Source organism: Callithrix jacchus, chromosome 20 (genome assembly GCF_049354715.1).
Source record: "Callithrix jacchus isolate 240 chromosome 20, calJac240_pri, whole genome shotgun sequence".
NCBI classification, from domain to species: Eukaryota; Metazoa; Chordata; class Mammalia; order Primates; family Cebidae; genus Callithrix; species Callithrix jacchus.
Window position 1 is genome coordinate 45,032,952 of NC_133521.1, and position 13,790 is coordinate 45,046,741.

The following is a 13,790-nucleotide window of genomic DNA, read 5'->3' on the forward strand; positions in this document are numbered from 1 at the left end:
GAAAATTTTACGTTTTAATATATTCTAATTCATAAATTTGTCTTTCACGGATGTTTTTGGCACTGTCTCAGAAATCTTTAGCTGATTTAAATCACAAAGTTTGTTTTCTCCTGGAAGTTTTTGTTTTGGGTTTACATTTGTGTAAGGGCTCCCTTTTTCTGCAGATGGATGTCGGGTCCGGGTGTCTGCTGAAGAGCACCCTTTCCTCATGGCCCTCCTTCACACCTGCACGTGTGTGTAAGTCTGTCTGCAGCCTCTTCTCTCCCACTCACCTGTGCGACTTTCCCTTCAGCTGTCCCACAGTGTCATGACCCTTCTGTTTGGGAAGTCTCCAAATCAGGTACTGCCAGTCTTCCAATTTTTTTATTTTCAAAGTTATTTTAATTACTCTAGTTCTTTCTATATAACTTTCAGAAGCAACTTTTTTTTTTTTTTTTTGAGACGGAGTCTCACTCTATTGCTCAGGCTGGAGCGAAGTGGTGTGATCTCAGCACTGCAACCTCTGCCTCCCGGGTTCAAGGATTCCCCCACCACAGCCTCCTGAGTAGCTGGGACTACAGGTGCCTGCCACCACACCCTGGGAATTTCTGTATTTTTAGTAGAGATGGGGTTTTACCATGTTGGCCAGGCTGATCTTGAACTCCAGACCCCAAGTGATCCATCTACCTCTGCCTCCCAAAGTGCTGGGATTACAGGCATGAGCCACCACGCCCCGCTAACTTTCAGAATCAACTTGATTTTTAAAATAGAAAAATCTGGCCAGGTGTGATGGCTCATGCCTGTAATCCCAGCACTTTGGAAGGCTGAGGAGGCAGGCCGCTTGAGCTCAGGAGTACGAGATCAGCCTGAGCAACATGGTGAAACCCCATTTCCACAAAACTACAAAAATTAGCTGCATGTGGTGGCATGTGCCTGTGGTTCCTGCTACTGGGAGGCTACTGTGGGGGGATTACTTAATCCCAGGAGGTCAAGGCTGTAATGAGCCAAGATCATGACACTACACTCCAGCCTGGTGACAGAGCAAGACAATGTCTTTAAAAAAAAAAAAGAAAAGAAAAGCTATGGGTGGTCAGGTTGTATGAAGTTCCCACACCTTACACTGGATGGACCTGACTTCCAATTTCCTCACCACAAACAACCGGACTAAGGATTGGAAGCAAATCAAAGCCCATTGTGCTATGACCACACTAGAAGACTCCTCTGTGCACAGCACCTTCTTAGGGCACAGTCCCCACCGGCATCTGAGGAGGCCTGACACTGCAATGCAGGGAATGAAGGTGTGGAGGTTGCTGGCGCTTGTGGTGGCAGTGACGGAGTCTCGGCACCCATGGAGTTCCTGGGTCCCATGTTGTGCAGCCCTGACACAGCCCAGGGAAAGACCACAGGGGCCCTCCAAGTGCCCTGGAACCCAGCAGTGGTCCCAGTGACCCTGGGTGTTTGCTGACATTTTCCTTCACTGGGACCACTGCTGGGTTCCAGGGCACTTGGAGGGCCCCTGTGGTCTTTCCCTGGGCTGTGTCAGGGCTGCACAACATGGGACCCAGGAACTCCATGGGTGCCGAGACTCCGTCACTGCCACCACAAGCGCCAGCAACCTCCACACCTCGGCAGCTGAGGATTTTCCTTACATTTTTAAAAGAAAAATGCATAGCGTGGCAACTGCCTATCTCAACAGTCTCCCCAAACAAAGGGGAGGCTTGTCCCTTTAGTGGAAAAAGGGTTGAAAGTATTTTGGTGTCGCTACACTCTTCGAAACATTAGTGAGCTGCACAAATGAGTCATGCCAGATGCTCACACGGGTTTTGTCCGGAGAGCACTCTCCAACGACGCTGAAGCCGACTCCACGAGCATCGGCACTTGACACACAGGTGGTTCAGGGACAGTGTCCCCCGGCCAGGGTTTGTAACAGAGCCCTGACTGGGAGCTGAGCACTGCCAGCCAGGACATATTTCCCAGCCTCTCTGGCATTCAGGTGGGACCAAGAAACTAAATCTGGCCAACAAAAGAGACGTGAAGTGTCTAGAGGCTGCGTTCAGGAATGTTCCTTAAGAGGGAGATTTAGAGCCTCCCTTTCTTCCCCCTGCAGCCTGCTGCCCAGGATGAACACGTGAGGACTGGCATCCTGCCTGCCACCTTCGGCCAGGAGCAGGGGCCACATCCTACGGATGTCACAGAGTAGCCAGAGGGGGCCTGTAACCCTGAGGGCTCCCTCAGGTTCTGATGGGGCACAGCGACCAGGGAGTGGGGCGGCCTCCCGCTTGCCCTGCTATGAGAGGGAAATGGGCTTCCGGCCATCTCGTTCCTGGTCACCGTGAGTCTCGAACCCAGAAACACAACATTGCTCAACTCTCCTGAGTCTTCATGGTACCCAACTTTGGTGACCAGCTCCCAGCACCTGAGTGTGTCAGTTCAGGGAGTGTTCCCTGCCCAGACCAAGGAGCTTTCCTCACCAGGTGTTGAGTAAGAGGAGGAGCAGCTCGTCTCTGCGGGCACCAGGCCTCTGCAGGCACCACACACCCATCCAGGTTGTGTGTGTGCTGCTCTGCAGGCTGCCTCACCCAGTTCTGCCCGAGCCCCCTGAGGAATGCACCATTCACACCTGAACTGACAACTCCAAGCCCTGCCCGAGACCCCTGAGGTATGCGCCATTCACACCAGATCTGACAGCCCCAGACCCTGCCGGAGCCCCCTGAGGTATGAACCTTTCACACTGGAACTGACAACCACAGCCCTGCCCAAGCAGTCACCCCTCCCGCCTGTAGAGGCCCCACAGCCAACAACCCCCCCACCCCCGAGGCGGCCCACCCAGGCCTAGGGCCGGCTTCCTATACAGCCCTGGCACAAGACTTTGTACAAGGCACAGCCTTGTCTAGGTAAAGAAAAGAGTATCCACGATAAGTGTTTTCTTCCTACCCTTACAGGAGAGAGGGGAAAAAACTTAGCATCTTACCTCAAAGGAACATTCAACATTTCTGTCATTTTTTGTGTGTGATAATCCCTTCAGGTCTATCTTTTCAACACTCACTGTAAAAGTAAAACAAAAAACAAAAATGAAGTAAGGGCGTGAAGTATATACACAATTATTTAGCATTTGATGTTTCGCATTTTCCAAAGGAGGCTCTCAGCGCCCAGGGCTATCCTGTCACTTCGATGGCGTCTAACCTAGAACCGGGGCCCAGAGAGGAAGGCGGGTGCAGCACAGACGCAGGGCACATTTGCAACAGAAAGGAGATTAAAGCAAAGCCACATGTGGAAATGGAAGCGCAGGAAACAGCGCTAGAGCACAGACACGCGCTTACTGACCGAGCAAAAGCCCAGCTCTAGCCACAACTGAGCATCTGTGCAGCCTCCCCGGGTTAACCCTCAAAACTGTGACCAATCTGTCCCGAGCCAACGCTCAGTATTTTCAGTGGTGACTGTTTTAGACAGTATTTCTCCAAGGACGTGGTCACCTGGGGAGCATCTCCTGTTTATTTTCTTTTTCTTCTTTTTGAGACAGAGTCTTACTCTGTCTCGGTGGCTCGATGCAGCCTCTGCCTCCCAGGTTCAAGCGATTCTCATGCCCCCAAGTAGCTGGGGTTACAGGAGTGCACCACAACGCGCAGCTGATTTTTGTAATTTTAGAAGACACAGGGTTTCTCCATGTTGGCCAGGCTGGTCTCAAACTCCTGACCTCAGGTGATCCACCCATCTCAGGCTCCCAAAGTGCTAGGATCACAGGCGTGAGCCACCGCGCCCGGCCTTTCTTTTCACCAGAATTCACTGTCATCCTTCTCGGCGAGGGCAAGGTTAAGGAGACCAGAACAGCAGTCCTAGGGGAATCAGGGAGATGGAGAGCACTGTCTCGGGGCAGAACCAGGCTGCAGTGACCGAAGCCGCACAGGATGGAGAGAGACAGGGACAAGGGGCATCATCAGGAAGCCCAGAAGCCATCAGTCTACTTACTCATCCCCAGCTTTCCACATAAATTGGTGGGTGTTTTTCTCCTCAAAAATAAGATGATACAATTAGCGTTTAAGCATTGTTTTTAAATAAGCCCAAACATCTGTTCAAAATAAAACAGCTGCGTTATCAAACCCACTGTGGTTTCCGACCCAGCTGCGTCAAGGCAGGCCTGCCCTGCTGATCCAGCGCGGTTTCTCAATGCCCGACACACCTGCTCTGCCAGCTCTCACACTTCTCAGGTGCCCACAGCCACACGCCGCAGCAGCAGCCTTATGCATAACTGGGAGAGACGCTTCAGGCCATTCTCCCACCTTCCTCCACCAGCCTTCACTGGGTCTAGGGGTCACCTGGCTGTGTGCGATGGGGATGTCTGCTCATTTGTAGAATCCGACTCTGTCCAATGTGAAATACGCAACATAATTTTTCAGAACTATGAATGTGACACTTCCTGCAGGCACCCAAAGACCTCCTGCTCTCCTGCACCAACCTTCTCCAGAGCCCTCTCCACAGACACCAGTGCTTCCACAGGATCAGGGCAACCTCAAAAAAAGCTTTTGGGGGCAGCCGGGCACGGTGGCTCATGCCTGTAATCCCAGCACTTTGGAAAGCTGAGGTAGGCGAATCATGAAGTCAGGAGTTCAAGACCAGCCTGGCCAAAATGGTGAAAACCAGTCTCTACTAAAAATACAAAAAAGTAGCTGGGCATGGTGGTGGGCACCTGTAATTCCAGCTACTTGAGAGGCTGAGGCAGCAGAACTGCTTGAACCTGGGAGGTGGAGGTTGCAGTGAGCCAAGATCGCACCATTGCACTCCAGCCTGGGCAAGAGTAACACTCTGTCTCAAAAAAAAAAAAAAAAAGTGTTTGTGAAAACAAAATCTCAGATACTCCTTGTAAACTGTGAATGTACATTAGAATGTTAAGGGCTCTGAGAAGTCCTACAGTGCATAATAATTTTTAAAATGATTCCCCACATTTTTTATCCACACAACTTTCTTCTCCAAACATGAACCTCCCCTAGACTGAGGACCTGCTCTGTGCACACACCTGGGGACAGTTCTAAGCCTGCCGAATCACCCATGACAAGTTAATTAGGATGGAATAAAATTCAACACGCAACCCTCTCCCCCGACCCCAGTTGTCCTGAAGAACCACGCCGAGGGTTCTGAAGCCACAGGAGGCTAGTGGCTGCCACGCTGGGCTGTGCGGACACGGGGCTGAGTGCTCCTGGCCAATGCTGTCTAAACCAATACCTGCCCCTCCATGCGCAGCTCTGTGGGCCCCCACCACGCCCCTCATCTGCACATCCTCTGTGGCCACCCCATGACGGCACAGCTGAGGAGTTGTGTCAGACACCACTCTACTCCCGGAGCCAGAGATATTCACTCTCTGTGTCTCTGCAGAATGAGTCAGCAGGCCCCTGCGCTCGCTCCCCAGCGTGTGCCATGAACAGCCGGCCACACAGGTCACCCCTCCAGGTGCTGTGAGTGTGGTGGGGAACGAGGCAGCGGGTGCTAGCTTCCAGCAGCACCACCTGCTCTGCCAGGGACCCTCAGCCTCTTGGGGATGCGGGAGTCCACTCGGTTTAGAGTTCTGTAAGCTTAAAATAGCACATCACAGGAAGGAATTACTCCAAAAAATACAAATGTTTATTTCCTTTCTGGCAAAACAAGCAGCACAGCACATGTAGAGGCAGCCCAGTCCTGCTGGTGTTCACTAGTTAACCACGCGCTGTTCCTGCCTGACTTCCTCACAGCTTTTATGTTTCTCCAAAGCAGTACTTCTAACACCTCCCCACGATGCCATCACTCGAATCCGTCTCTCCTACTTTTTTAAGCACCATACAATGTCAATCAATACAGAAACATGTAGTCGGCGTTTTCCCTGGCCACAAACACCAATGTGTACCTCCTGGCCCGGGCGGGATGATATTAGGGTCTATGAAAAAAGTACAAAACAAACCCCATCTGGACTGAGAGTAGGAGGTGACTCATTCATGTCTCATATCTGGACAGGAAAAGGGAAAAGCAGATGAATGGTATTCAGCTGTTTTCAAATAAAAGAGGTATTTTCAACTCTAGGCCCAAAATGCTGGCACGTCCCTCTGCAGAATGACCAGCCTGGGCAGTGGCCACCCCAGCCAGAGCAGCCGTGGGCCCAGGAGGAACGCAGCGAGGCTCCCTCTACTTCTATCTAGGACGCCTCTACTACCTTGGACACTCTGTGGTCTGAAGGCTGAGAAGAGCCTGAGAGAGAGGGAAGGCCAGGCACAAGGAGTGAGGGGCCGGGCGAGAGCAGGCGCTGGGTGACAGGCCTGAGTTAGGTCAGGAAGGATTTAAGCACGCTCTCATCTCTGGAGCCATTAGACATCATAATTCTAAAAACCACAACAAGAAAAAGATTGTATAGCGCACTAGGATAAATAGCTTACACATGCCGGGCTTAATACCTAGGTGATGGGTTGACAGGGGCAGCAAACCACCATGGCACACATTTACCTAAGTAACAAACCTGCAGAACCTGCACATGTACCCCAGAACCTCAAAGAAAAAAGGCTTAGACATTAACTAGAAAATCACAAATTCTAAGCATAAGACGTTGACAGTCTTGTTTCAAATGGAAATGAAAACACTCAAGCTGAACGATGGAAAGTGATGGGAACAGCTGCGTTCGCTGGCGAAGTGAAAGGGGAGGCTTCCCCACATTCCTGTAATGTGCTTTCACCATCTCAAAGTGAATACCTATCAGCATGCGGGCACCCGTACAACCCACTTCCATCCTGCTCCCAGCGCGGCCGCCTTCCCGCCTTCCGTGGTCAGCCCCACTGCCTTCAGTGGAGCGTAATCAAAGGCCTAGATAAATTCAGGGGCAAACATCACCCCATCACCTGAGAGGAGAGAGCAGAGCCAGAGGGACTATGAAGACAGAATCCGCACTGGCCACTTTCCTCCGTGAGGAAACTGTCCGGCATGTGTGGCAATGCGGCCACAGCACATGGCAGCCGAGGCCATGAGGGGGCTCTCCTGGAGCGCAGAGGCCAGTCAGTGCTGCGCCGCGCCCAGGCAGGCCTGTACAGGGACAAACAGGGTGGGACAGAGAGACCCGAGGCGGGGCCAGACCTGCGCCCTCCTTCTGAAATGAGAACACAAAGGATGACATACCTTTCCCTTTGGAATGTTTGTCTGTTCAAACCTTTCTTCTTTTGTCATTCCAGGTACGCAACAGGCATCTCCTTCAAATATTACAAGTTAGATCACATAGCCTTTGATAAAGTGTATAATCGCACAGACTATCATTTATAATTGAATCAATACCTACACTTAGAAACCAGCACCCTAATGCAAACTGAAAAAGCGGGGACACTGCAGTGAGAAGGTGATATCAGAAATCAGGCTTCCATTTGGCGAGACTGCACCGCACCGCGGCGTTTCCACCCCAAAGTGCAGTTTCTGGTTTTCTCCTTTTACACTTCAAAACCTGTACAATCAAATGCCAACGGCATCTCACCCCTGCTGCTGCCCGGGTGGCAGGAATAACAAGGCTGTGACGGCCTGCAACCTATGGAGGCAATGAGGAAAGAGCTGGCAACCCACCCACAAAGCAGGTACAGCACATTTCCTTTTTCAGATACAGAGAAAGTCTTCCAACCAGCAGCATCTCACAGTTAATGACACATGGGAAGGAGACTAAATGATGCCTCCCAAGTGCTGAGCTCGAATATTCATTAACTATGGTCAATTTTGCATCTGCTTCCTCATTTGTTTAATGGGGATAGTAGCTTAAAAGGGCCAATAGTTTGTGACCAAATATGAATACAAATATGAATAAGAAAAGGAAATGGCCCCACTAAGTATAAACATACAAAATCCCCAAGAAATGAAGGGCCGTGCCCAGGACCACCGTCAGCACTGTCCCGGTCTTCTTCCCGCTAGTGAGGAACAGCAAAGGGCCCTACAGTGGAGTCCCTGAAATGCGACGGATTTATCTCCAAGGAGCCGATGGCTCCAGAGCCTAAGTGTCCTGCCTCACCTTTGTCACTAACGAGTAAATTATATTATTTAGTTAAGATGTATTTCTGGTTTGTAGGGGACTCAAAAACCTAGCAGCGAACTCTCTCACCATCCTGCTATTTAAACAAGCTAAGACAAGCCATGGATATGACTTAAGTTTCCCTTCTGGAGTGCCCTGGATATGGAACCTCTTTACAGGACTCCAAAAGGCCTGGGAGAAAGGACGACCCGCACACATGTTCTTTTTTTTGAGATGGACTCTCGCTCTGTCACCAGGCTGGAGTGCAGTGGTACGATCTCAGCTCACTGCAACCTCTGCCTCCCAGGTTCAAGCGATTCTCCTGCCTCAGCCTCCCAAGTAGCTGGGATCACAGGTGTGCGCCACCACACCCAGCTAATTTTTATATTTTTACTAGAGATGGAGTTTCACCATATTGGCCAGGCTGGTCTCAAACTCCTGACCTTGTGACTCACCCGCCTCGGCCTCCCAAAGTGCTGGGATTACAGGCGTGAGCCACCACGCCCGGCCTGGCCACAAGTTCTTCCTCCTAACTTTGCTCAACAGTCTCCCACTTGGAATTCTGCCTTAATGACCAAGTGTGATTTCCCAAGTAAAGCAAAACTGGAGGAAAAACCTATGATATTCCCATAAATTAAAAAATAAAAATAAAAAGATTAAAGCTTGACACAGATGCCTTCGCTCCTCTGATCTGACCATTACACATTATACACACATATCAAATATCACTTGTCCCTCCAAAAGACACATGTACAACTATGAGACATCCATATAAAATAAATACATCTTACAAGTTAGATTAAAAAGCCAACATATAATTTAAACAAACAAGATCATAGAGCATGATTAACATGTCCCAAAGTGAAAACACAGGGAGCCACATCAATTCTGCATCTTACCTATCTAATTCTACAGGGACTGGGGTGGGGAATCAAACCACAGGACAATCTGCACAGTAGCTGTAGATTATTTTGCTGTCTACCAGCAGCTCTCTACACCCTTTAATGAAAAGGAACCAAACGTTTTCCCACACAATTTTATCCTACTAACAAGCATTTTTAAATTTTTATTTATTTTACAGATGGGGCTTGGCTACGTTAACCAGGCTGCACTCCAACTCCGGGGCTCCAGCAATCCTCCTGCCTCAGCCTTCCACGTAGCCAAGACTACAGGCGAAAGCCACTGTGCCCGGCCTGACGAACACTTTAAATTCGCTGACTGAAATGCATGCAGCACTATGCTTTTATACTGACAATACTGAGGCTGGAGTGCAGTGGCACCATCTCAGCTCACTGCAACCTCCACCTCCTGAGTTCAAGAGATTCTTGTGCCTCAGCCTCCTGAGTAGCTGGGATCACAGATGCCCACCACCACGCCTGGCTAATTTTTGTATATTTAGTAAAGACAGGGTTTTACCATGTTGGCCAGGATGGTCTTGAGCTTCTGACCTCAAGTGATCCACCGATCCTGGCTCCTAAAGTGCTGGGATTACAGGCATGAGCCATCGTGCCCAGCCAATTCTAAAGTTTTAGACAAAGAGATGAGATGTTTTATAAAACAGAATTCGCGATGTTTCAGGAAGGCACTCAACAGGAAGTGTCCAGAGGACACTGGCTACATCCCGGACAACACGTAAACCGATTCCTCCGGCCAGCTTTCTGGCTGGAGGACCAAAAACAGGAGCCTCTGGGAATTGGAAGTACAGAAGGATAGCAGTGAGGGGAGATTCCAGGGAACGCCCGTCATTTTCTTTTTGACAGAGTCTCACTGTCACCCAGGCTGAAGTGCAGAGGCATGATCTTGGCTCACTGCAGTCTCGATCTCCTGGGCTCAAGTGATCCACCCACCTCAGCCTCCTGAGTAGTGGCATCTACAGGCATGCACCACTATGCCCAGTCAATTTTTGTATGTTTTTTTTATAAAGATGGGGTTTCGCCATGTCACCCAAGCTGGTCTGGAACTCCTGGGCTCAAGTGATCTGCCTGTCTTGGCCTCCCAAGGTGCTGGGATTCCAGGCCTGTACCTGCGTGCCCAGCCCTGCCCTTCAGTTTCAAATGAAAGGACAGAAATACTCTCTGATGTCAGTCTTCTATCAGCTATGATATATGTATCACTGTTCCCATACGCTTTCATATAAATGCTCAAGCTGACTACCTAGTCACCTTTATTATCTTAATTTCAAATCGCAGAAAATATGCTTCATCTTTTCCTGGTTTTGTCTTGGGGTCAGAAGATTTATGTACAAAAATATTTTATTAAGTCCTTTTTTTTTGCCTTTGATTTTTCTTATTTCCCATTCATAGTTTTTTTTTTTTCCTTAGAGACGGGGTCTCGCTATGTTGCCCAGGCTGGAGTACAGTAGCTATTCACAGGTGAGATCCCACTACTGATCAGCACGGGAGTTTTCACCTGCTCCATTTCGGATCTGGGTGGGTTCACCCCTCCTTAGGCAACCTGGTGGTCCCCTGCTCCCAGGAGGTCACCATATTGATGCTGCACTTAGTGCAGACACCCGATCAGCATAGTGCCCTACAGCCCAGAACTCCTGGGCTCAAGTGATCCTCCAGCCTCAGCCTCCTGAGTAGGGGGACTACAGGCACGTGCCACTGCGCCCAGCCTCCCATTCATATTTGTTGTTTAACTCTGATTTGTTCTATCAGATTCAGCTTTGAAAGGCAACACAAAACTCTCCAACATAAACATACTGGTCTTACTCCATTTGTGCCTTCAGAGGAAGAACACAAAACAAAATCTGAACTAGAACTCTGAGTTTAGCAAATAAAGTTAGGGGCCTTAGAGTAGGAAAAGATTTTTTCTTAAAGGTACAACTGACAACCCTGAGATTAAGAATAATTCATCAATAAATAACCATGTATTCTAGCGCATTAAAAAGGTATTCTTAGCTGAAGCTGTTAGGGTTTTCCTCGTACTTTTTGGGGGCCAACCTATGTTTCAGGAAAACGGAACTGAAGATCATCTGTGAAAACGCAGTGTTGAGGAATTCCAGTTCCAGGTTAAGAGGGAGCAGCAATGCAAGCCCCTGGGAGCGAGACGTCTCTCTCTGATGTGGGGCTGTCATTTCAGGTGGAGTCACACCTCCTCACTGCCTTTTCTTCTCTCTGTCCTCCCAAGAAGATGGGCATGGTCACAGAAGTGCACAGCAGAGAGAGCTAAATAAAGCCCCAGCTTTCTGGCTGGAGGACCAAAAAACGGGAGCCTCTGGGAATTGAAAGTATAGAAGGATAGCAGTGAGGGAAGATTCCAGGGAAGCAACCCCATAACATTGCTGATGCATTCCTGGGCTCACCCCAGGGCTGCACGTGTAAGAATCTGAACTGGAGAACACACCTCCACCAGAGTCTCCGGCTGGACGGCAAGCAACATCTCTGAAGAACAAGGCTAAACATCACTGCCAAAGCTCGGAGAACGGAGCTGACCACAGCCACAGCCCACAGAAGGCTGCATAGAACTGCTGCCGGAACCCAACCAGGTCGACTACTCCACACCAAAAACATCAACGTTCTCTGCGGGACTAAGGACGAGTCAGAGTCTTGTATCGTACCACTCAGGAAAATCAGCAGATCCCAAAACTGAGATGACACAGATGCTGGAACCATGAGAGACACCGAAGCAGCTTCTCACAACGCCCCAACAGGGAGGGGCAAACACTCTGGAGATGCACAGAGAGAGAGAAAGCCTGCGCAAATTCAGATGGAAAGAACCCAACAGAAATTCAGAAAAAAAAAAATACTAAAACTTCAGAGGTGGGACAATGGCTGAAAAAGGCCCAGATCTGGTGACATGCGTAGGCGTAGGCATAAGCAGCTCAGTGAGCTTATCTAAACAAGAGTAAGCCCAAGAAATCAACACCCATACACAGCATAAACAAAACGCTACAAGCTAAAGACAAAAAAAGTCTCGAAAGCAATCAAAAACAACACATTACCTCATAGGAGAAAATCACTGAGATGACTGAGAATTTCTGATCAGAAACCATGAAGGCCAGGAGAAAGTAGAATCATTAAGTACTAAAGGCAAATCACTACCAGCTATAACGCTACACCCAGTAAAGGTGAAATAAGACAGCCTCAGATGAAGGAAACTGAGAGGACTGTTTGTCAGCAGGCCTGTACTGAAAGAACTGCTAAAGAAAGTTCTTCTAACAGAAGGAAAATGGACTGGAAGGAAACCCGGACCATCAGGGCTGAAAGAAAAGCAAGAGAAACGTCAAACAGTCTATTCTGCTTTTGAGTTGTTCAAAATAGGTTTGATGGTTGAAAACAAAAACCATTAACAGGGTCCGAAGCAGCTTTCAATGCACGTGGATATAATTCCTAAGACAACCGTAACACAAAGGGCAGAGGCATGGGTGGCAGTCAGGTTTCCACCTCCCACCGGTACTGGTAAGCAGGCTCCAGGCAGACTGCGTCACTGATGGCTCTACAAAAGATTCAGTGAGAAAACACTGCTGCTTCCAAGAAACCTAATTTTTTTTTTAAGTGGGTGGCTTTTCTATCAATGCAGGAACTGTCGAGCGAGCCTTTTACCTGCTGTGAAGGTAAGTAAACTGAGGTGGGATCAGTAAATTTAACAGATGCTGACAGTGGCCAGGCATGGTGCCTCACACCTGAATCCCAGCACTTTGAGAGGCCAAGACAGAACTGCTTAAGCTCAGAAGTTAGAGACTAGCCTGGGCAACACAGCGAGACCCCGTTTCTACTAAAAATTTAAAAAATTAGTTGGGCGTGGTGGCACACACCTGTAGCCCCAGCTACTAGGGAGGCCAAGGTTGGCAGATCCCATGAGTCCAGGAGTTCAAGGATGCAATGAGCAGTGATCACACCACTGCACCCCAGCCTGGCTGACAGAGTGATACTGTCTCAAAAACAAAAAAGCCGGGAGCTGTAGTGCATGCCTGTAATCCCAGCACTTTGGGAGGCTGAGACAGGCAGACCACTTGAGGCCAGGAGCTTAAGACCAGCCTGGCCAACATGGCAAATCCTGATCTCTACTAAAAATGCAAAAATTAACTGGGTGTGGTGCCTCATGCCTGTAGTCCCAGCTCCTCAGGAGGTGGAGGCATGAGGATAGCTTGAACCTGGGAAGCGGAGATTGCAGTGAGCTGACCTTGCATCACTGCACTCCAGTCTGGGTGACAGAGTAAAACTCTCTCTCACCCAAAAAAAAAAAAAAAAAGGAAAAAACTAGAAAGGGCCCTTTGGGGCTGGACTGTCACTGAGAAGGCCTGGGAGCAGCCCACTCCATTAGCAGGGTGCACATACAGCATCAGATTTTGTTTTCTAAAAACCATTTTCCATTAAACTGTTGATTTCAGGGCTAGGGAAGAGAAAGTGAAGCCCTGAACATCTTGTTATGCCAGAAAGCAAAGACGTGCTCACAGAATGACAGGACATATTAAAGAGACACAAAATACCAGTTTTCAGGGGCTCCCACCAGCCAACTTTAGTACAGCTTTCACATCAGAATAAATAATGACAGTAATGGATTATAACTCACTGAATAAAACAGGAAGCAATGATTCAATACACACTTAAATCAACGATTAAGCTGAAAGTCTGACAAGAAACAGCCTGCTTATCTAGTTAGACAGTACTTTTTATACAGCAGAATCCTGGAAGACAGCATGAAAATTAATAAAGTGACTGTCATGGGTAATGGAACAAATTGAGAGCTGGTACCACCCAAGAGGACGCAGTGACAGCAGCGGAGCATGTTCCTGGCAAAGGTGTACGGCCCGAATCCAGTCATGAGAAGAATCAAACAAACCGAGACTGAGGGACGGTCAGCAGATCAGTGG

General features: G+C 49.0%; 1 protein-coding gene across 2 annotated transcripts in view; it reads right to left on the reverse strand.

Moving 5' to 3' along the window:
- Positions 1-13,790, reverse strand: part of ZCCHC14 (zinc finger CCHC-type containing 14) — an 87,065-nt gene that overhangs the window by 27,625 nt on the left and 45,650 nt on the right. For both annotated transcript variants that reach the window (XM_035282719.3, XM_035282718.3), the window contains exon 3: positions 2,951-3,024. In XM_035282719.3, the coding sequence (XP_035138610.1) occupies positions 2,951-3,024 (74 nt within the window). The remainder of the gene's footprint in view (positions 1-2,950; positions 3,025-13,790) is intronic.